Source organism: Gallinula chloropus (genome assembly GCF_964237585.1).
Source record: "Gallinula chloropus genome assembly, contig: HAP1_SCAFFOLD_137, whole genome shotgun sequence".
NCBI classification, from domain to species: domain Eukaryota; kingdom Metazoa; phylum Chordata; class Aves; order Gruiformes; family Rallidae; genus Gallinula; species Gallinula chloropus.
This window is the reverse complement of record NW_028168362.1, coordinates 236,489-257,672: the sequence shown is the minus strand read 5'-3', so window position 1 is coordinate 257,672 and position 21,184 is coordinate 236,489. Positions and strand designations below refer to the sequence as shown.

At 48.7% G+C, this 21,184-nt stretch overlaps 1 protein-coding gene across 1 annotated transcript; it reads right to left on the bottom strand.

The window, feature by feature from the left end:
* Positions 1–13,672: 13,672 nt before the first annotated feature.
* On the bottom strand, positions 13,673–14,599 carry LOC311204570 (olfactory receptor 14A16-like; the record flags this gene model as incomplete). The annotated part of the gene is made up of 1 exon (XM_084280980.1): positions 13,673–14,599. The coding sequence occupies one exon, from the start codon at positions 14,597–14,599 to the stop codon at positions 13,673–13,675; it is 927 nt and encodes a 308-aa protein (XP_084137106.1).
* Positions 14,600–21,184: the final 6,585 nt, after the last annotated feature.

The following is a 21,184-nucleotide window of genomic DNA, read 5'->3' as shown; positions in this document are numbered from 1 at the left end:
GTTCAGTAGTTGTTTTCACAGTTACGGTGGGTAATGGTGGTAATATGTCATTTTTTATTCTATTAAACAGCGTTACCTGCCTTTCTGTCTCTTGCCATAGACAGGTTATGATGACAGGTTCAGTTACAGTGTGGTTGAACCAACACATCGATTTTCTTTGACATGATTCTTCAATTTTATATGAGGTTGGTAACCTTCTTATTCCAATCATAGTGTCTCCTGAGACCATGGCCTTCTTTTCCTCATGGTATGCCTGACATCCTATTGTTATTCTCTCTCCTATTCTTCCCTATATTTGTGTCAATCCATCTTCATCTTTATTCCATTTCCCTTGATACACGTCACCTTCCGTAAAGATTACTGTGGCTATTTTTGTTCCGCGAACCACATTTTCCCCCATCACAGTGAAGTCTTCCTGGGCATAGTTCCAAGGCCAATCTGTAAGCGTTTGGTTATAAGCTATGGAAAGGATGCTGAAGCAGATTAATATTTTCAACTTAGTACAGATCATTCTGAGCCTGGATCAGTTACCAACCTACACTTTCTTTGGTAGCTCAAACCCCAACCTCTGGTTCACTTACTTGTTACCCACATTGTCTCTGCACTTATTTGCCTAAACGAATTTAAGTTTCAGTCCCTCGTTATCTGAAGTCACTTTCCATGGAGTTGCCGGGGTCCTTTTGACTCGGCTGTGGTGAATCCAGGAGATCAGTCCCTCAACCTTGACCACCGTGTAAGTTGTTAAAAGGTCCAGTCCACTGTGGTTCCAAGGATCTTTCTGTAAAAGACTTAACAAATACATGGTCCCTTTTCTAGGGAATTCTGTGGAATCGATTTGCCAATGCTGTCCTGGGCAATTCCCTCTTCCAATTTTTCCCAATTTTAACTCTTTCACAATTTTGGGATTAGTCTGGAGGCAAAGATCACATTCTTGAGTTACCTGTTTGACTGTAGTGTATAAGTTTCGTGCTATTATGTTTTTAATGAGGTCTTTATATAAAGCCTCTGCCCCCCAGTGCCTTTTCCTATGTTCTTCATGAACTACTGACCATATCATGCAGGAAGGAATCACCATCCTCCCACGAGAAGTGATAGCCCACCCTTCCTCATTATATGATCCCCCCATGTCATTAATAAGCTTACAATCTTCTTTCGTATATTCTGGTTTTCCTTCTAAAGACACTTGCCCATCAGGTATTAACACACCCTCTACTGTACCAGTTTCTTTGGCTGCTTGTTTTGCCTCCCTGTCTGCCAGCTCATTCCCTTTTTCCAATTCTGTGCCCACCTTCTGGTGTGCATTGATGTGCATAATTGCCACCCTTTCAGGGAGTAGGACTGCGTTTAAGAGCTTCAAGATTTCTTCTGCATGCTTAATGGTTTTTCCCTGTGAACTTAACAATCCTCTTTCTTTCCAGATTGCCCCATGAGCTTGCACTACCCCAAAGACATATTTAGAGTCAGTCCAGATGTTTATAACTTTTCCTTGAGCTATTTCCAGTGCTCTGGTAAGAGCTATAATCTCGGCCTTCTGGGCTGAGACATCAGCTGGTAGTGGTCCAGATTCTATTACCTTTTCGGAGGTGGTGACAGCATATCCAGAATAATGTTTTCCATTTAGCACGTAGCTGCTTTCATCGGTGAACCTGTGTTCGGCTCCTTCGATGGGAATATCTTCAAGATCCATGCGGCTAGAGTATGTGGCCTCAATTGTTTCCAAACAATAGTGACTCACTGGTTCTCCAGTGTTCCCTTCTAGGAATGAAGCTGGGTTGATGATGCTTGTAGTTACAATCTCGACATCATCTTGCTCAACCACTATAGCTTGATATTTCAGGAATCTCTGTGGTGAGATCCAATGTCCGCCTTTCACCTCAAGGACTGCGGATACCGTGTGGGATACTAGGACAGTCATTCTCTAGCCAAGGGTGAATTTTTGTGCTTCTTGAATGTTTAGAATAACGGCTGCTACTGCTCTCAAACAACTGGGCCATCCTTTTGCCGCAGTGTCCAGTTGCTTGGAGAAGTAGGCTACTGCCCGTCTGTATGGTCCCAACTCCTGTGCCAATACTCCCAACGCTATCCCCTGTTTTTCATGGGAGAATAAGAAAAATGGCTTACTTACATCAGGAAGTCCCAGAGCCGGTGCTGAAATCAAGGCTGTCTTTAGCTGGTGAAAAGCTTGATCCGACTCATCATCCCACTGGAGATCCTTTTGGTTGGTTGTCATTAAAGAATATAATGGCTTAACAAGCAGTCCATAGTCACATATCCAGAGTCGACACCACCCCATCATGCCTAAGAATGTTCCTTTACAGTTTGTGGTCGGGGGGGGGTGGCATATGGCCTCTTTCCGAGCTTGTCCTAGGACCCGCTGCCCAGCGCTGATCTTGTACCCTCGGTACGTGACCTGTTGTAACACAACTTGTGCCTTTTTCTTAGAAACTCGGTACCCCTGCTATCCCAAGAAATTTAACAGACTCACAGTCCAGATGACACAGGATTCTTCAGTTTTAGTGGCGATGAGAAGATCATCTACGTACTGTAGAACTTTCCCTTCCTCTGATGGTGGTTCCCATGACTCCAGGCCCTTGGCTAGCTGATTCCCGAAAAGTGTGGGGCTGTTTTTGAACTCCTGTGGCAACACTGTCAATGTAAGCTGGGTCTTTTGACCACTTTTAGGATTTTCCCACTCAAATGCGAAAATTTTCTGGCTGGCTTCATGTATAGGGAGGCAAAAGAAAGCATCCTTCAAATCCAAGACTGTGAACCAGGCTAAATCTGGGGTTAATGTGGTTAGTAGGGTATAAGGATTAGCTACCACCGGATATAGGTCTTCAGTTATTTTGTTAATGGCTCTTAAATCTTGGACTGTTCTATAGGACCCATTGGATTTTCTAACTGGGAGGATAGGTGTATTGAATTCCGATTCACACTCCCTTAGTAGCCCGAGTTCTATGAATCGTTCTATAATTAGACCAATTCCTTCCCTGTCCTCCATTTTCAATGGGTATTGTTTGATTCTTACTGCCCTCTGTCCTTCCTTTAATTTGATCAGTATTGGTGATGCTCTCTTTGCCCGCCCTAGTGCATCAGTTGCCCAGACTCCAGGGTACACTTGATCATCAACTCTTGTGTCAATTTCTCTGTCTACAGAAGTGTCCATTAAGGATAAACCCATGACTTGAACGTATTGGTGATCATTTACTTCCAGAGTAATTTCCCCTTGTTTAAATTTAATTATTGCTTCCAATTGTTCTAACAAGTCCCTACCAAGGAGGGGCTTTGGAGAATTTGGCATATATAAAAATCTGTGGATCCCTATTTGTTTACCCAATTTATATTTTAAAGGTTTACAAAAGTAGGCCTTCTCAGCCTGGCCAGTTGCACCCTTCACTGACACATAAATATTCTCCAAAGGCATTAAGGCTTGATTCAAAACCAAGTAAGTTGCTCCTGTATCTACGAGAAATTCAACTTCCTTTTGTTCTTCCCCGAGCTCTATTTTTATCAGGGGATCGCTCAGGTCGGTTAGTCATTTTTCTGTTTCCACCTCATCCACTGCTACGGCCTCATCGATTGCTCTGGCCTCGTCCACTTCTCTGTCCTCGTCCACTGCTCCAACCTTGTCCACTTCTCCAGCCTCATCAACTGCTCCAGCCTCATCCACTGTTCCAACCTCGTCCACTGCTCCAACCTCGTCCACTGCTCCAGCCTTGTCCACTGTTCCAACCTCCTCCACTGCTCCGTCCTCATCCACTGCACCGGCCTCATCCACTGAACCAGCCTCGTTACCTGCTCTAGCCTTTTTCCTTGCTCTGGCCTTTTGCACTGCTTTAGCCTTGTTCCTTGCTCTCGCCTTGTCCACTGCTCTGGCTTGGTCTGCTTCCCTGGCCTTGTCCACTGCTCTGGCCTTGTCTACTGCTCTGGCCTTGTCCTCTGCTCTGGCCTTGTTTACTGCTCTGGCCTTGTCCACCTCTCTGGCCTTGTCCACTACTCCGGCCTCGTCCTCTGCTCCAGGTTCGTCCATTGCTCCGGACCCTTCTGCTGCTGCGACCTTGTCCACTGCTCCGGCCTCATCCACTGCTTTGGACTCGTTCACTGCTCTGGACTCGTTCACTACTCTGGCCTTGTGCACTGCTATGGTCTCATGCACTGCTCTGGCCTTGTCCACTGCTCTGGTTTGGTCCACGTCTGTGGCCTTGTCCACTGCTCTGGCCTTGTACACTGCTCTGGCCTTGTCCGCTTCTCTGGCCTTGTACACTGCTCTGGCCTTGTTCACCGTTCTGGCCTTTTCCACTTCTCTGGCCTCGTCCCCTGCTCCGGCTTCGTCTTCTACTCCAGCCTCATCCTTTGCTCTGGCCTTGTCCTCTGCTCTGGCCTCATTCTCTGCTCTATCCTTGTTCTCTGCTTTGGCCTCGTTCTCTGCTCTGGCCTCGTTCACTGCTCTGGCCTCATCCACTGCTCCAGCGTCGTCCTGAGCTCTGGCCTCATCCTGTGCTCCAGCCTCGTCCAATGTTCCAGCTTTGTCCTCTGCTCTGTCCTTGTCAACTGCTCCGCCCTTATCCTCTGCTCTGGCCTTCTCCACTGCTCCAGCCTTGTCCACTGCTCCTGATTTGTCTACTGCTCTGACCCTGTCCACTGCTCCAGTCTCTTCGTGTGCTCCATCCCTTCCCCTGCTCCAGTCTACTCCCATGTTCCATCCTACTCCCATGTTCCTGTGCAGTTGAACTTTGTTTTGATTTCACTTGGTTACCCCTTAATTTTGGAGGCAGGAACTCCAACCTGGGGTTGTTTTTGTTTTTCTTTTTTTGGTCTTTTTAAATTTAAAAAGATAAATATTTATTTATTTTATTACAATAAATATTTAAATTCTATAGAAAAAGCTGTGCTGGCGTGAAGCTCTTTGTTTGGGACCGGAGTGGCATTGACCCATCAGTGGGCTCTGTAGCTCAGAGCTGGCTCCGGGCTGGACAGGTCTTGGAGCACAGACTCTTCCCTAAGGGATTCTCACCAGGCCTGAAGACACAATGGGGATGTCGTCTGGTAGCTGGAGGAGTGAGGGCAATCCCCTCCCTGCCACGGGAGGAGCTCTCTCTTTGGGGGAACTCATTAGATTTGTTGGGAAGAGGAAGCCAAACCTGTCTGTGCGGTGTGGTGAGTGTGGGCTGGTCGGGACTGGGACTGAGGTTAAGGGGATCCAGGTGTTTCCGTGTGGAATTGCAGGGTGCTGCTGGAGAAGGGAGGCTCTAGGTCCCATGGTCAAGGTAGCAGGGAGGGATCGGCTCTCGGGGGGATGTGGCCTCTGGGACCAATGAGCCCTCATGGTGCTGCTCCTCAGCTCTGGTGGGGTTCATCTTTCGGGGCTTTGTTTCCATACCCACGGGCTACGTCTGTAACAGATCCGAGGTCCTACAAGAACTGTTAGCCAGGGTTCTGTCCTGGCAAGAGGTGTGTCCTCTGCCCCATGACTGCCGAACGCTGTGCTGTATGAGATGGGGGACTGTCCCCTCCTGCTGTGGGGTGGTCACGGGGGGATGCGACTTGTGTCCTTGGGCCCCTACAAGGTGCTGAGACCACCCTGGGGGAGAAGTGGCCTTGTGACTGGGTGAGGAGGTGGGCACAGGACCCCTTGTCTCATTAGTTCTAGTGCTGGCAGTGTAACTTGAAGGTAAAAGATCCCCAGCGCTGGTTGTTCTGTAGCACCATTCAAAGGACTTGATCTTCCTCTTATTTGACACTGATGAGTTTTGCCTCGGTCGGCAATCCTGTTTTATCTGGGAACATGAAATGTAAAGTCAACACAGGGAATGCCAGGATTTTCTCTCTTCCTGTGGGGTTTGAAATTATTTGGGAGCAGATGCTAGAATTTGGGGAAATCCTTTTTTGTTGTGGAAAATGGCTAGCTGTGCTGTGCCTGGAGGAGGATCTAGTTTTGCCAGAAATCTCTAGTGTAGCCATGTGTAGCCTTACATTTAAGACACAATAAATGCCCTGCTTCAGCTCTGGGAGGCTCGTGTGTGGTATTCAAACCCTTTGCCAGAGGTTGATCTTCCTATTCTCATGGTTGTCATTAAAAGTTGGTTTCTATTTTATCACCCAGAACCCGAGAGCTGGTGGCAACTGGGAGTTGACTTCTTGTTTTCCTGTTCCCACTTTTCTGTGCAGGTATCAAACATGCAGCCGTATGCAGCCCACAATGGTCCCAGAAAAATCAGATCAGGTAAGAGTCTCTTCTGCTCAGGGGTCTTCTTCCTTTGGGCTCTGTGTCCCTTTCCCTCAGCTCACTGTATCTGGGTGCAAGTGCAGCTGCAGAAGGTCACGTTGCACCGTGTGTACAGCAGCTGCTGTGCAGTATTTCTCACAGGGAGATCCCAAAGCGTCGAGGAAGGGCTGGTTGCTGCCCCGTTTTCCAATGAAGGAAACCCATAACGAGAAACAAGAGGAACCTGGCACCTGGAGAGGGATGACTGCAGGATGAATATGAGCCAGCAGTGTGCCCAGGTGGCCAGAAAGGCCAATGGCATCCTGGCTTGTATCAAAAATAGTGTGGCCAGTAAGTCTAGGGAGGTGATTGTGCCCCTGTACTCAGCATTGGTGAGGCCGCACCTTGAGTGCTGGGTCCAGTTCTGGGCTCCTCACCATAAGAAGGACATTGAGGTCCTGGAGCGAATGCAGAGAAGGGCAACCAGGCTGGGGAAGGGGCTGGAGGGCAAAACCTCTGAGGAGGGGCTGAGGGAGCTGGGGGTGTTCAGCCTGGAGAAGAGGAGGCTGAGGGGAGACCTTATCCCCACCCTATACTGACCTGACAGGAGGGTGCAGAGAGGTGGGCAATTGTCTTTGCAGCCAGGGTACAGGAGATGGGACAAGGGGAAATGGCCTCAAACTGCACTAGGGCAGGGTCAGATCAGATGTTAGGGGAAAGTTCTTCCCTGAAAGATTTGTCAGGGCCTGGAACAGGCTGCCCAGGGAGGGGGCTGAGTCACCTTCTCTAGGTGTGTTTAAAAAAAGGATAGATGAGGTGCTCAGGGATCTGGTTTATCTTAGGATGGGAATGGTTGGACTTGATGATCTTAAAGGTCTTTTCCAACCTTGTGATTCTGTGAAAGTTTAGGGAGCTCCCAGCTCTTCCTCCTCACCCAGTCTTGGGGCAGTGAAAGAATGGCACTGAGAGCTGAGACGACGCTGTCGTGCGTTCGTGTGACTGAGGCTCTGGTTAGAATCAGCCTCGAAAAAGCATTTCTTGTCTGGAGGGGGACAAATTCTGAGAATTGGGCAGGATCCACAGCTCACCTCTCTCTCTCTGTCCCCTTCCCCGCAGGTACTACACACCAAGAGAAAACACTAATAAGAATGGAATACCAAGGCAACAAGCCACCGTGACGGTAAGCATGGGTTCCTGGTTATTCCTCTTTATAGGACAATAGGGCTGTTTGTGATCAGAAAGCTTTGTGCTCCTGGCGGTGCTGACTCAGCGATTTCTGTGTTTGTCCTGGTTGGGTTTTCCTGGGCTTCGAAACGCCAGCTCAAGCCAATCTCTCTGCCTCTCTTGCCTCTGTTTCGTTTGGGGTGCAGCTGTACCCGGGCACATGCTTGGACTGTAATTACAAAGCACCTTTGGAGTTTGCCTGTTGGGTGTGTGTGTGCAAACCCACTCCCAGTTCTACACATGAGCAAGATTCTCTGTGCCGTCCCCCAGCAAACAAATCCCTGCTTGCTTGATGCCCCTTTGTCTAACAGAATCAGAATGGACCTGAAGCCTCAAAAGAGGGATTACCAAATCTGCCACTTGCTCTGCCCAAAAAGCCAGCTGCCCCTGAAGGAAAGAAATCAACATCCTGGAGAAAAACCAGAGCCCTTTGCTCTGCTCACCGAGGTACCGTAGCTGACACTGGGTTACCCAAAGCAGAGGCTGTGGAACAGCTGCAAGGAACTCTGGCTTGGGAATCTCTTCTTGCTGTCCCAATGCTCTCTTTTCTGTTTGGGGGGTTGGGATGTGTTTAATTTGTCTGCCCTGTTCAGGTGAATCTGACTTTGTCCCCATTCCATAAGCTTTTAAGGATCTGTCGAGCCCTTGTCAGAGACCATAGGCAGCAAAAATCAGCTCTGGGATGATGATTGATTCTGGCTTGGAGCACAGAGCCCAGTGTGTGACGGAGCAGGGGCTGGTGCCAGTGTTTCTCAGGAAGTTCCCAGGGAAAAGTGGGGCCTCAAGCCTTGATTGCAGAGACACGGCGCTGTGCAGAGCTGGGTGTGCCGAGAGCTGGGGGGAACCTCCGAGCCTGCGGGAGTGGGAAGCGCATCCCGAGTTGGGTGCGGTTAGCTCAGGGCTGGTGTGGGTAACGCCTGCTGCTCGTCCTCTGAGGGAACGGCACATCCTCTGCCATCCTCTGCCTTCATTAGGAAATCCCTCAGCAAAAGAACAGCAGTGACTGCCAACACGCAGACGGCATCTCCCGAGATGAGCCCATGACCTTTCCTCAGGTGAGAGAAGGTTTCCAACAGCTCCAGAGCTTTTTGCCCCGAGTTTCTCCGCGCAGATAAAAGAGCCGTGGGAGTTCAGGCAGCAACCTGGGGCAGGGGCTGAGGTTTTGTACCTCTCCTTGTGCGCTTGCTTGCTGGGATCGGCACTTCAGGGTGGACTCAGCAGGGCAGAGCTGCGCTCCCTGTCCTTTACGGACTGGGTGTTTGTGCCTCCTTTCTGCCCTGACTTCCTATGTTAACGGCTTTCTCTCTCCTTCTCTTTCCAGAGTCACATGCCTCACTTCCACAGGAAGATGGTGTGGGACATAATCCACCAGCAGCTGCTGTGAGACGGGCACTATTGTGATCACCTTGGGGTGATTCTTGTTTTAGATTCTCTTCTGGAATGTTCTTTGAATAGGCAGCAGGCACACAACTCCACCCCTTTAGGTTTGAGTTTAGGTTAAGGAGTAGTAGTTAACTTGGTTTTGATTTTACTTGTTTTACCCACCCCCTCCCCCTTAATTTTGGAGGCAGCAACTCTCTTTGAAATTAGCGAACGGGCCCTGAAATGCCAACCAGAACCATTGTGGTGACATCAGGGTTAAGAACAGAAGCCGTGACCTTCCATCACGTGTGCCCAGAGCCCGCAGCACACACTGCGGCGGGAAATTATGTGAGCTGCTCTTCCCAAGAACAAAGTGCTGCAAAAGAGTGTTTGCTTCCCTTTCTGGAATATTCAGCATTTACTTGATTCCTTAAACTGGATTTGTGATAACCATTGTAGGAAAAACAACCAAACAAACAAAAAAACCCACAAAAAACTCAAAAGCCACCAAACAAAATTGTTATTTCCAACCACCCCAAACCCGGAGCATTGGCCGTCTGTGGAGGTGTGACAAAATCCATCGGGAAGTCCCTGCAACCTGGGGTTGGTTTTGCTGTTCTGTTTTTGTCTGTCTATTAAATGTGAAAAGAGAAATATTTATTTATTTTATTACAAGAACTATTTGAATTATATATAAAAAGAGCCGTGCTGGCGGGAAGCTCTTTGTTGGGGACCGGAGCAGCATTGGCCCAATAAACAATATTTCAACAATCACGTTGGAGTGGGGTTTGGTTTTTTTTTCTTTCTTTCCTTATATTCTCACAGCTGTTCTAACTCCTCTAAAATCAAAACTGAGTCCTACAGTAAAACCAAAATAACATAGAAGTGAAGCTGTTTTATTAGGGTGACTGTGACACTTCTCCTTTGAATGTATTGATAATTATACTCAATACTTTCACATACTCAAATTTTGTCTTCATTGAATGTCAAATGGTCACATGATGGTGGATCTTTTCACTTGTGCCAAATGCAAATTTTTATTTCCTTTAAAGGGAGTTTTCTTCCCATTGAGCATAGTGTAAACCATCCTGAATTCATTTGTGGTATGTTTTGCCAATTTGCAACTTCTTTAATCAAATTATAATTTTTTTAGTTTTACCTGCTATTGATATTTGGTTTGTATTTATTTTCTTATCCAAGATTGTTCACCTGCTTTTACTTGCCAAGTTACAGGTTTGTCTCTGAGTACTATTTGTTACCTGTGCTGGGTTTGGTGATGGTTTTTTTTTTTTTTGGCAGATTTGTTAATCATGTTTCCAAGTTAACTTTAAAGTCTCTGGATTTCCAAGCATTCTCCAGCTAGTGGGTGTTGCCTTCTTCACTCTGGTGTAGTGGATCCAAGCCCAGAGGCAATCTTGATTGCAGTAGAGGTGGTTAACAATAGCTGGTAGGGTCCGTTCCACTTTCCATGTAGAGGTTTTTCACTCCAGATCTTTATATAGACATCATCTTCAGGTTGAAATCTGTGTACCAGATTCTGCAGTGTCAGGGGTTGATTCTGCACCACTACACTCTGTGGAGTCTGGCTAGAGCTTTTCCAAGAGAAAGCAAATAATTACAGACATCTTGTTTTTCTGTCATATGCACATTAGGATTGGGAGTTTCACATGGCTTTCCACACATTATCTCATCAGGACTCACTGACACTTCACTCCGGGGTTTTACGCATAACAATGCCAGTGGAAATGCCTGAGGTCCTTTCAATTTGGCTTCCTGACAGATTTGCTAATTTGATTCATCTTTTCCACTGTCCCACTAGGCTGTGGTCTTCAGGAGGCATGCAAAACCCAGGACATTCCTAGGATTTTGCACATGTTCTGCACCACTGCGGCCACAAAAATGTGGTCCTCTGTCAGATGATATCCCAAAAGGCATTCCAGTTCTAGGAATAATCTCCTGTAGGAACCAATTAACTGTTTCCTTAGCTCGATTTGTGCGACAGGGAAAGGTTTCCAGCCATCCATAAAAAGTATTCACCCCAAACAAAACATCCTTACAGCTGTTACATTTAGGTAACTAAAGAATCAATTTGCCAATAGTCTCCCAGTTCCTCTCTGGTTTTTAACTCACCCATTGGAATTTTCTTTTGTACTACTGAATTGTTTCTTTAAACGCACCTCACCCTTTGCTGTTACTGATTTGGCCCTTTCTAACATTCACATTGACACTATGTGGCCTGTGAAAAACTTCACTAGGGCTTTTGCACCCCAATGACACTCCTGATGTCTTGTTCATAATATTTCTCTCATCATTAAGGGAGGCAATATTACCTGACTCTTGAGAGTTGTCCCCCATCCTTCTGAATCTTTATTTTTTTGCTATTTGTATGTTTTCAGTTTGATGTGTTTTACAGGGCAGGATTGCTACTTGGACCTGTTCTTGAACCACCAACAAGAACTGTAAAATTTCCTTTTGATGCTTAATATTTGCCCCCTGGGAGGACAATAGTCCTTGTTCTTTCCACAGGGTTCCATGCTTAATATTTGCCCCCTGGGAGGACAATAGTCCTTGTTCTTTCCACAGGGTTCCATGGACATAGACTGCTCCAAAGGCATATTTTGAGTCTGTCCATGTATTTACTTTATTTCCTTTACTCAGATCCAGCACTCTTGTCAATGCAATCGGTTTGCTGTCTGTGCAGCAGCTCTATTGGGTAATGTGTTTGCTTCTATCACCGTGTTCTCAGTGGTTGCCGCGTATCCGACGTGTCAAGTTCCTTTCTGAACAAAGTTGTGCCATCATTAAACAACTCCCATCCAGCATCTTCATCAGGAATGCCCTTCAAATCCTCTCACCTGGAGTATGTATGTTCAATGGTCACAATACAGTCATGTTTAGGTTGTTCTTCCTCCCGTGCAGCACCCAAGAAAACTGCAGGACTCACAAGGTTAGTTGTTTTCAAGGTTACATCATTTTGTTCTGTAAGAATTGCCTGGTATTTCAACATCCTGCTAGGGGATAATCAATGTGTCCCCTTTTGTTCCAACACTGTGACCACTATGTTGGACATAGACTGTGATGGTTCTTGCCACTGCTTGTAGGCAAGAGGCTCATCGTTTGCTTACCGAGTCCAGTTGCTTGGAAAAGTATCCCACTGGTGTTTTCCAGCTTCCCATTGTCTGGGTCAGAACTCCCAAAGCAAGATGTTGCCATTTGTGGACAAACAATTGGAAGTCTTCAGTTAAGTTTGGTAATCCCAAGGTTGGTGCTGTCATCAAGGTTAGTTTAAGTTTCCAAAAAGCCTTTTGTTAGTGTCTATTACACATAAAAGGGGGAGACTCCTGGGCTTCCTAGAGTGGTTTGGCTGTTAGGCGTTAATGCCTGATCCAGAGCCGACACCATCCTGCCATTCCCATAGTGGGGTTCTTGGGGTGGATATGGGAGCAATTGGGAAGGGAAAGGGGAGGTTTAGGGCAGTAATATGGTGCTATACTTTCTGGCTATACCAGCGCCCACCTTCCAACCTGTTAAATGTCCAGCAGTACGTCCCAAGCAAAAGGTGCAAGGGATGAAAGATGTTCCTGGCCTGAAGCCTTCCCAGGGAGTGGACAGGAAGCTGCAGATTCCTACAAGGGGAACAACCCTAGTATTCCTTGACATTTTTTCCGTCTTTACCAGGATCCACCTTCCAACTTTTTAAATGAAAAGGTGTTCCTGGCATGAAAGCTCTGCAGGTAGCACACCAGCCACTTCTTCTTTAAGAGGGAGTGGGGAGGGAGGAATTGAGGGAGGGGGAAAGGGAGAGAGAAGAAAAACCAATGAATACATAACCTCAAGGATTGGGAGAAGGACAGTTTGCTGCAACAGCAGAGAGAGAGAAACAACAACAGGACTTTGTAATAAAATATACAAATCTGGTGATACACAGTGTAATTTCTCACCCAACTGCACAGCTCAGAACATACAGCTCAGAGCCATCCCAAAAATGGACTGTCCCCAAAACCCTGCATCCTGGAGCTGCCTCCTCCTTCCCCACCAATTTTCCATTTATGCTGAGCATGACACAATTGAATGGAATCCCCTTTTTGGCCAGTTTGGATCACCTGTCCTGGCTGTGTCCAGTCCCTTCTCGTAAGCAGGGAAATATGAACAACTGAAAAGTCATTGATTGCTTGGCAACAACCAGAAACATCAGAGTGCTATAAGCACAGCTCTCATCCCAACTCCCAAATGCTGCATTCCACTGGCTGCTGGAAAGAAAGTTAACTCTATCCTGGTCAAAACCAGGACATAACAGAGCAGTTCATTAGACTTCTGAAGGTCAAAGCAGAGATCAGACAGCCAAGTGGCATCTGAATGACCAAAGAGCAAGCAGAGGTGGAAAACTGTGAGCAAAGTGAAGTTCATACATCCACCTAGTCTGCTGAAAAGATGTCCTTAGACATGGACATCTTAGGGGAGGTGGAAACACCTGAATGATGACGGAAATGAAAGAGACAGACTAGCAGCAATGCAGGTACAGGGGAAGGTGAGTATTTCTTCGACTACCATCAGTACCAATCCTGGAAAATCCAAAGTAGTCAAGTGATTCAGCTTAAGAAAAATGTTTTCAAATATAAGTAATAAATAAATAAATAAATGTGCCCCTTGCAGGCAGACATGATGCAAAGCAAGCACAGCTCATCATTAGGCAGTATCTGGGTCACACAAGATCAGAAGATATTTAATTTGGAATGGGATAAATGTGGACCATGTTATTATGGTTTAGACAAAACAGAATAAAAAAGAAACCAACAACAAATCCCATACTAAATCAGTTTTGTCCTAATGTGAGTTCCATGGCCAGTCATATGCAGAAGAATATGAGCAGTTTATTCCTGCTTAGAAACATCCAGTCATTAGTTTCCACACAGCATCCTTGAGCTCCTGGTTCCTCATGCTGTAGATGAGGGGGTTCACTGCTGATGGAACCACTGAGTATAGAAATGTCACTACCAGATCCAGAAATAGGAAGGAGATGGAGTGAGGCTTCAGGTTGGCAAACAGAGCAGTGCTGACAAACAGGGAGACCACAGTCAGGTGAGGGAGGCAGGTGGAAAAGGCTTTGTGCCGTCCCTGCTGCGAGGGGATCCTCAGCACAGCCCTGAAGATCTGCACATAGGACACCACAATGAACACAAAACACCCGAAAACTAAGCTGGCACTGACCACAATGAGTCCAGTTTCCCTGAGGTAGGCATCTGAACAGGAGATCTTGAGGATCTGGGGGATTTCACAGAAGAACTGGTCAACAGCATTGCCATGGCAGAGGGGGAGGGAAAACGTATTGGCTGTGTGCAGCACAGAATTGAGAAACCCACTGGCCCAGGCAGCTGCTGCCATGTGGACACAAGCTCTGCTGCCCAGGAGGATCCCGTAGTGCAGGGGGTGGCAGATGGCAACGTAGCGGTCATAGGCCATGACAGTGAGAAGAAAGTGCTCTGTGACGATCAAAAATAGAAAGAAAAACTCTTGAGCCAGACATCCTGTGTAGGAAATGGCCCTGGTGTCCCACAGGGAATTGGCCATGGATTTGGGAACTGTCGTGGAGATGCAGCCAAGGTCAAGAACAGAGAGGTTGAGGAGGAAGAAGTACATGGGGGTGTGGAGGTGGTGGTCACGGACTATGGTGATGATGGTGAGGCCGTTGCCCAGGAGAGCAGCCAGGTAGATGCCCAGGAAGAGGCAGAAGTGCAGGAGCTGCAGCTCCCGTGTGTCTGCAAAGGGCAGGAGGAGGAACTGGCTGATGGAGCTGCTGCTGTTGGACATCTGCTACCATCAAGTGTGGAGACCTGTCCAAGAAGGAAAAGGCACAGTGAGAAATTAGGGAAATCTTCTTCGAGGAAAAACTCTTGCAATTTCTCTTAATGACATTCGGCATTGTTAGGATTGTTCCCTTGGGAAGGAACATGCTGAGCCCCAAAGTTACTGGTGCTTCTCATCTAATTCCTGAGGAGGTTTCATACCAGCAACATCTTTCAGCCCCTGCACATTTAATTTCAGTAGAATTGGTGGATGTTTAGCATATTTGAAGGCTGTTTCTGGTAAAGCCTGAAAATGAAGTCAGGAACTGTTAGGACCAATCCCTTGGAAGTAAAAGCCCTGAGCCCCAAAATTAGTGGTCCTGTTTGTACTCTACATAGGGAGGTTACAGGCCAGGAATATCTTTCAGCCCTTGCATCTTTTGTTTGGGGGATATTGCTGGATGTTTAGCATGTTCACAGGTGGATGCTGGTAGAGCCAAAAAATGACGTCAGGCACTTTTAGGACTGTTCTCTTGTCTAGGACAGACCTGAGCCCCAAGGTTACTGGGACTTCTTGTGTGCTCCCTCATGAGGTTACAGGCCAGGAAGACACTAGAAGAGCCAGAAAATGATGTAAGGAAAACCTCTTCCAATTAATAGGGAATTCTCTCAAACTGACTCTCTCTGTATTCAGGAGGACTTTTGGCAGGTCCCTTTTGAAAATTCTGTTTTCTGTTGGATCAAACAAGGTACCAGCTGGAGGAGAGTGAGCTCTAGGAATTTCAGAACTCAGTCCTGCCTTGCAGCAGTAAGGAAATAGAAGGCTGGTGTGATCTCAGACTAAATCCCCTGTGGATAGGAATGAGCTTTTCAGCACTGTCACTCCAGTTTCACCCAAGGGCAGAGCAGAGCTTTGGAGCTTGGGTTTTCTCCTGCCTGTACCTGAGGAGTGTTTCTGCTGTCAGAACTGCCTGACATTGCTGCTGCAGTGCCAGTGAAACCTTCCCCTGAGTGCAGAGTGGGGAGAGCTGCTCTGTCCATCAGCCCTGGTCTCAGCTGCCCTGTGCTGGACGCTCTGTGATCACACCCTGCTGTTCCCCACAGAAGAAACTGGACCCCACAGAGAGCTGAGGAATCCAGTGTCGCAGGGCAGAGCTCCAAAGCCCTCCTGCAGTCTCATCCTACCCAAGGAGCATCTCAGCTCCCCACTCCCCACTCACAGGGCTCATTGCAGCTGCCCACACACAGACGATGAGCGGCACTGACACGGGGGGAGAAAGACAGCAAGGACAGGAGTGGAAACAGGGAGAAATGCTCCAGCCCAGGCTGGAAGGACAGGGACAGACAGACAGGCACTCAGGGGTTTCTCCTCGCCATGGGTTGGGCTGCCAATGAGAAGGCTCAGCCTGAAACCCTGGAACTCTGGGCTCAGAGTCTGTGCTGGGTGGCAGAAACCAGGGGGTCACTGTGGGAAAGTATCTGCACTGTGGGGGATGTCAGAGAGGTACCAAATCCCCACTGGCAGGGCATTTCTGGGAGCAGCTCCTTCTTGCTCCCTGCCAATGTCTCTGCTGCCTGGAACTGTCCCTGAAGCTGCTTCTCTTTGCCTATGTCACCTCCAGCTTTGTGCTCACAGACCTCATCCAACCTGCCCTGCGCTCAACTCTGCTCTGCAGACTCCTCCTGGCATCAGGGCACTGCCCCAGGGAACCTCTGTGTGTGCAGGGTTCCTGAAATACCCTGACAAGTCCTAATGACCAATGAGTTTGCACTGCCTGCTGCAAAGTTATCAGGAAAAGCTCAGCTCCCACTTCCCACACAGTCCACAAAAGCAGAACATTCAAAGCAAAGTCTCTTTACCTGGAGTGGAAAATGCATCCTTGGTGTTCTTAAAAAGTCCCTGGGAAGTTCCCAGGGATCAGCTAGAGGTGGGAGCAAACCTGGCCCATGCAGCACACTTTGACAGCAGAAGGACCCTACACTGTCCTTCCACGGGTCACACTTCCCACACACAGCTTCTGGCTGTGGTGCTGATGGAAGCCCAGCAGTCAGGCTGAGTGCTGACCCTGGCAGCAGCAGAGTCCCTGCCCCAGCACACAGTCCCTGGGATGCAGGGACCCTGCTCACAAAGACCCTGGAGTTGTCCCTAAGCTGCTTCTCTTTGCCCATGTCACCTCCAGCTTTGTGCTCACAGTCATCATCCAACCTGTCCTACACTCAGCTCTGCTCTGCAGACCCCTCCTGGCATCAGGGCACTGCCCCAGGGAACCTCTGTGTGTGCAGGGCTCAGCTCAGGCTCCAACATCTTAATGAGAAACAAGTTTTCACTGCATATTCTCAAGGGGAGAAATAAGTTCTCATCTACCACACTCAGCACAGCCCACAGGAGAGGAAAAGTCAAAGCAAAGACTCTGTCTGGCAGGAAAAATATTCTCTTTGGAATTTCTCAAGGATCAGCGTGAGCTGGGAGCAATGATGACCCACGCAGCATTTTCCTGTGCCAGAAGGACCATACACTGTCCTTCCATGGGTCACTCCTTCAACTCACAGCTGCTGTCTCTATCCCTGTGGAAAGCTCACGAGCCAGGTTGAGTGCTGACCCTGTCAGCAGCAGAGTACCAGCCCCAGCATTCAGCCTCCGGGATGCAGGGATCCTGCTCACAAGGACAGCCCTGGGTGCACACGCTGCTTCACTCTTCTGCAGCCATGCCCAGGAGAAGACAGCTGTCCTGCCCTGTCCCTCTGATAGGGCAGAAGGGCATCCCTTCCAGGCAGCACTTTCTTGTCCTATAGAGAACCTGTCCTCCTGACAGACCCCACACACTGCCCCATGTCCCAGCTTTAGGAGATCCCTCCAGGAACAGAACCTGCACTGCCCTGCACCCACAGACATACCAGGCAGAGTGCTGTGGAGATTTCTCCTCCAGAGAGCTCTCAGCATCTATCAACTCTCTCAGCCTCACAGGTCTCCTCTCGGTGCCTACAGGCAGTGTCCCCAGTGCTGTGAGCTTGGCAGAGGAGCTGCTCCTGGCCAGAGCTGTCTCTCTGCAGTGCTGTAATGTTTCATGAGGTCCTACTGTCCCTGGAGTCCAGCCCAGCTCAGCAGAGGAGCAGGTGAAGACGTCACATACTCCATCCCTTCTGGGCTCCTTCAAGGTGTTCCTTGAGCTGTGGGACTTCTGTCAGGAAGTTCTCACTGACATTCCCTCTCTTGACTGGGGAGAAATCCTTCTGTCCAGCAGAGTCCTTTCTCCTGATCAAACACGAGCTGGGCAGAAGAATCACGTTTCCTTGTCTCCCCATGAAAGGACACCCAGGCAAGGAGAGGAAGGGGACTCATTCCTCCTTGGGGAGGGTAAGGAGTATGAGAAGTGACTTGAGGCACTTCAGCCCTGCTTTTCAGCCCTGGGGCTTTAAAGGGACACAGCTCTGTCCCATGGCTGCCTCCAACCCACTGAAGCTGGGATTCCTCTTGCCTCAGTTCCAGTGGGCACAAAAGAGGCACCTGCTTCCTGGGAGCTGCTGGTCCCACCTCCCATGGGAATTAATGGGGGGGGAGGCCAAGGAGGAGGTGTTCAAACACCAACACCCAGTGCAACCTGAGGGGCCAGAGGTGCTCCAAGAGATGTGCAGGGAGATCCAAGGTCAAGGAATCACAGAACGTTAGTAGTTGGAAGGGACCTCAAAAGGTCATCTAGTCCAACCCCCCTGCCAGAGCAGGATCACCTGGACTAAACCACACAGGAACACATCCAGGTGGGTGTGAATGTCTCCAGAGAAGGAGACTCCACAACCTCTCTGGGCAGTCTGTCCCAGGGCTCTGGCACCCTCCAGCTTTTACCCACTGACCTGAATAAGGCCACCCCTCAGTCTCCTCTTCTCCAAGCTAACGAGGCCCAGCTCCCTCAGCTCAGAGGAACTGGCCAGCATTGCCCCTCTGCAGAAAGAGGACCAGCTCAGAGGACATTGGGACAGGCTCCTGGAATGGCTGCATGTGAAACGTGGCCAGGCAGGATCCAAGGATTCCCACAGGGAGGCACATGCCAGGGGGTGGCCTGTCACTGGGAAGCTTGCCCCACCTGGCTCTGGGCCTGTGAACAATGCTGCCTGCGGCTAGAGCGGCACCCCATGGAAGAGACCCCCCTGCAGCTGAGAGAGAAAAAGACCCTTTGGGAGGCCTGGCACATCGACTCTATTGGAGCCCTTGGGAAGGCGGAGGGGAAACAAGAGTATTAGTGGGAGTGGAAATCATTTCTGGCCTAGTCCCAGCCCAGGCATTTCCAGGAGCAGCAGGAGAACATCCAGGGCGGGCCCTGACAAACTGGTTTTGCTTTCTGCCAACCCCCAGTCTGTTCAGTCAGACCAGGGCAGTCATTTCACTGCTGCCAAGGGGCAGGAGTGGGCCAAGGAAGGAGGAGTCAGGTGACGATTTCACCCCCTGTGTTTCCCCCAAGCTAATGGGATAGTGGGGAGAACTAATGGGCTTTTGAAAGGGTTTTTAAAAGCTCACAAGCCACACTGGGCAGAACGACTCTGGGATGCAGTTCCCCAAGTCAATGATTGCTGGGGAAGAAAGGGATGTCTCAACTCAATGCCCTTTGTCCCAAACCCCAGCTTTAATCCCCAAACCCCACACTCCCAGCACCCCAGAAAAGCCAGTTTTCTCTCCTGGTCTGCCAGTCTTGGTAGAAATGCCGACCATTGGGACCGTTCCCCAAGTACTGGCTGAGCCCCTCAACAAATACGCTGGGAAAGCAAAAGATGCCCATGGGAAGGAACACAAAGTCAATACAAGGTGGATTATTCCATCCTTCTAATAACAATCTACGACCAGTCCCTTAATACAAACTGAGTCTGGGTTTGTTCTCTTTTCTTTTCCATATGGAATCTCTGACACCTGCTTGAAGGAATAGATGAAGCTGTTAATTGTCTGTATAGTTTATTTAACAATTGCTTTGTTAATATTTATAGGAGGTTTAGCAGACTATCACAAACATTGTTTTGGTCGACCTTTCTCACCACCTTTAATATCTGGGGAAACTTTTGTGCCCCCCTCTTCAGCCTGGGGTGGCAAAATGAATTTATAACTTTAGGCCAGCAGGTGCCCAACGCTTTTAACCTGACAAACTGTTGGGGATGTGGGAGCCCTTCAGGATTTAAAGACTGGCCGTGGATGTTGAAACAATATCCCCGAAATGGCTCCTGAGTGATAGAAGTGACATAACCATTGGAAATGATTCATTCTATTGGAATGAGGAAACAAACCCATGGAAAACCCCAGTTCCAGAAAAGGGGGAATATTGTCTGAATTGGAACGACAACAATGGAGGTTTTGTGGGTCGTAGTGTGTGTGATTGGACCTTCAGGTCTGGAAATCCTTGTATCTTCCCTGGGTGTCAACCCATTAATTGTTCAACTGTCCTGCCTGGTTCTGGCCAGGGTTAATGTCCCAAATCAGCCATGTCAGGTGTTCTGAGTTAGCCCAGGTGAGCTGAGTTAGCCCAGGCTGTTTCCCACAGCCCCTGACACCACTTCCCCATAAATGCAGCTGGTTGGGGAGGAGCTGGCTGGCTGCCTCCAGGATAGTCTGAGTGTGGCTGGGATGGTGGGTCTGTTGTTCTGTCCTTGCTGTCAGGCAGCTTTCTGTTATCCTTGAGTCAGTAAGGTACTGTGTGTTAGCACTGGGTGTGAGTGTATCTAACCATTATTGTTCCACATTCATGGTGATTTTTGGCAGTAAACTGTCCTTATCCCCACCCATGGGTGCCAGAGAGAGAGATTCCCCTGCAGATCATGGAGAAGACCATGGTGGAGTGGGTGTCCCCTCACAGCCCATGGATAAGGACGGGGAGCAGAGACCACCTATGGCCTGTGCACAGACTGACCCACCCTGCAGCAGGTTTGCCAGGGGAGTTGTGACTCTGTGGGGGACCAGGCCAGGGGAGTCTGGGCCCGAACATCAGCACCCATGGAAGGGAGTTCTGCTGAGAGGCCTGTGGTGAGGAGATGATTCCTCGGTAGAGAGGACTCACACTGCAGAAGTTTGTGGATATGACTTGTGTGGGAGGGACCCCACGGTGCAGCAGGGGAAGGGGGTGTGTGTGGAGCACCCCCCTGAGCTAAGATGGAAGAGAACTTGGGAGGAATGGACTGCAAACCCCCATTCCCTGACCCTCCCTGTGCTGCCATGGAGGAAAGAAGGGAGCGAATTGATGATTAAAGTCAAGTGTGTGAAGAAAGGAGGGGTGGGGGGGGAAGACAAAGTGTTAAGACCTGGGCAAGGAAAGCAGCTTGTGAGGAACCTCCAGAACCCCACTCCCCATTCCCTGCCCCTCCCCACGCCATGTTGGGTGGGGGAAGAAGGGAGTAAAATTGTGATGGAGTTTGACTCTGCTAAGAAGAAAGGGACGGGGGGAAGGTGCTTTAAGACCTGGCTGTGCTTCTCATTACCCAACTCTGGTTCACTCAGTGTGTAGTTGTGGTAGTAATAAATCACTTTTCTTTCTTTCTTTTATTCTGTGTTGAGTCTGTTTTGCCCATTGTTCTAATTGGAAAGTGATCCCTCTGTCCTTATCTCAAGTCCTAAGCCTCCGGATATATATTTTCTCCA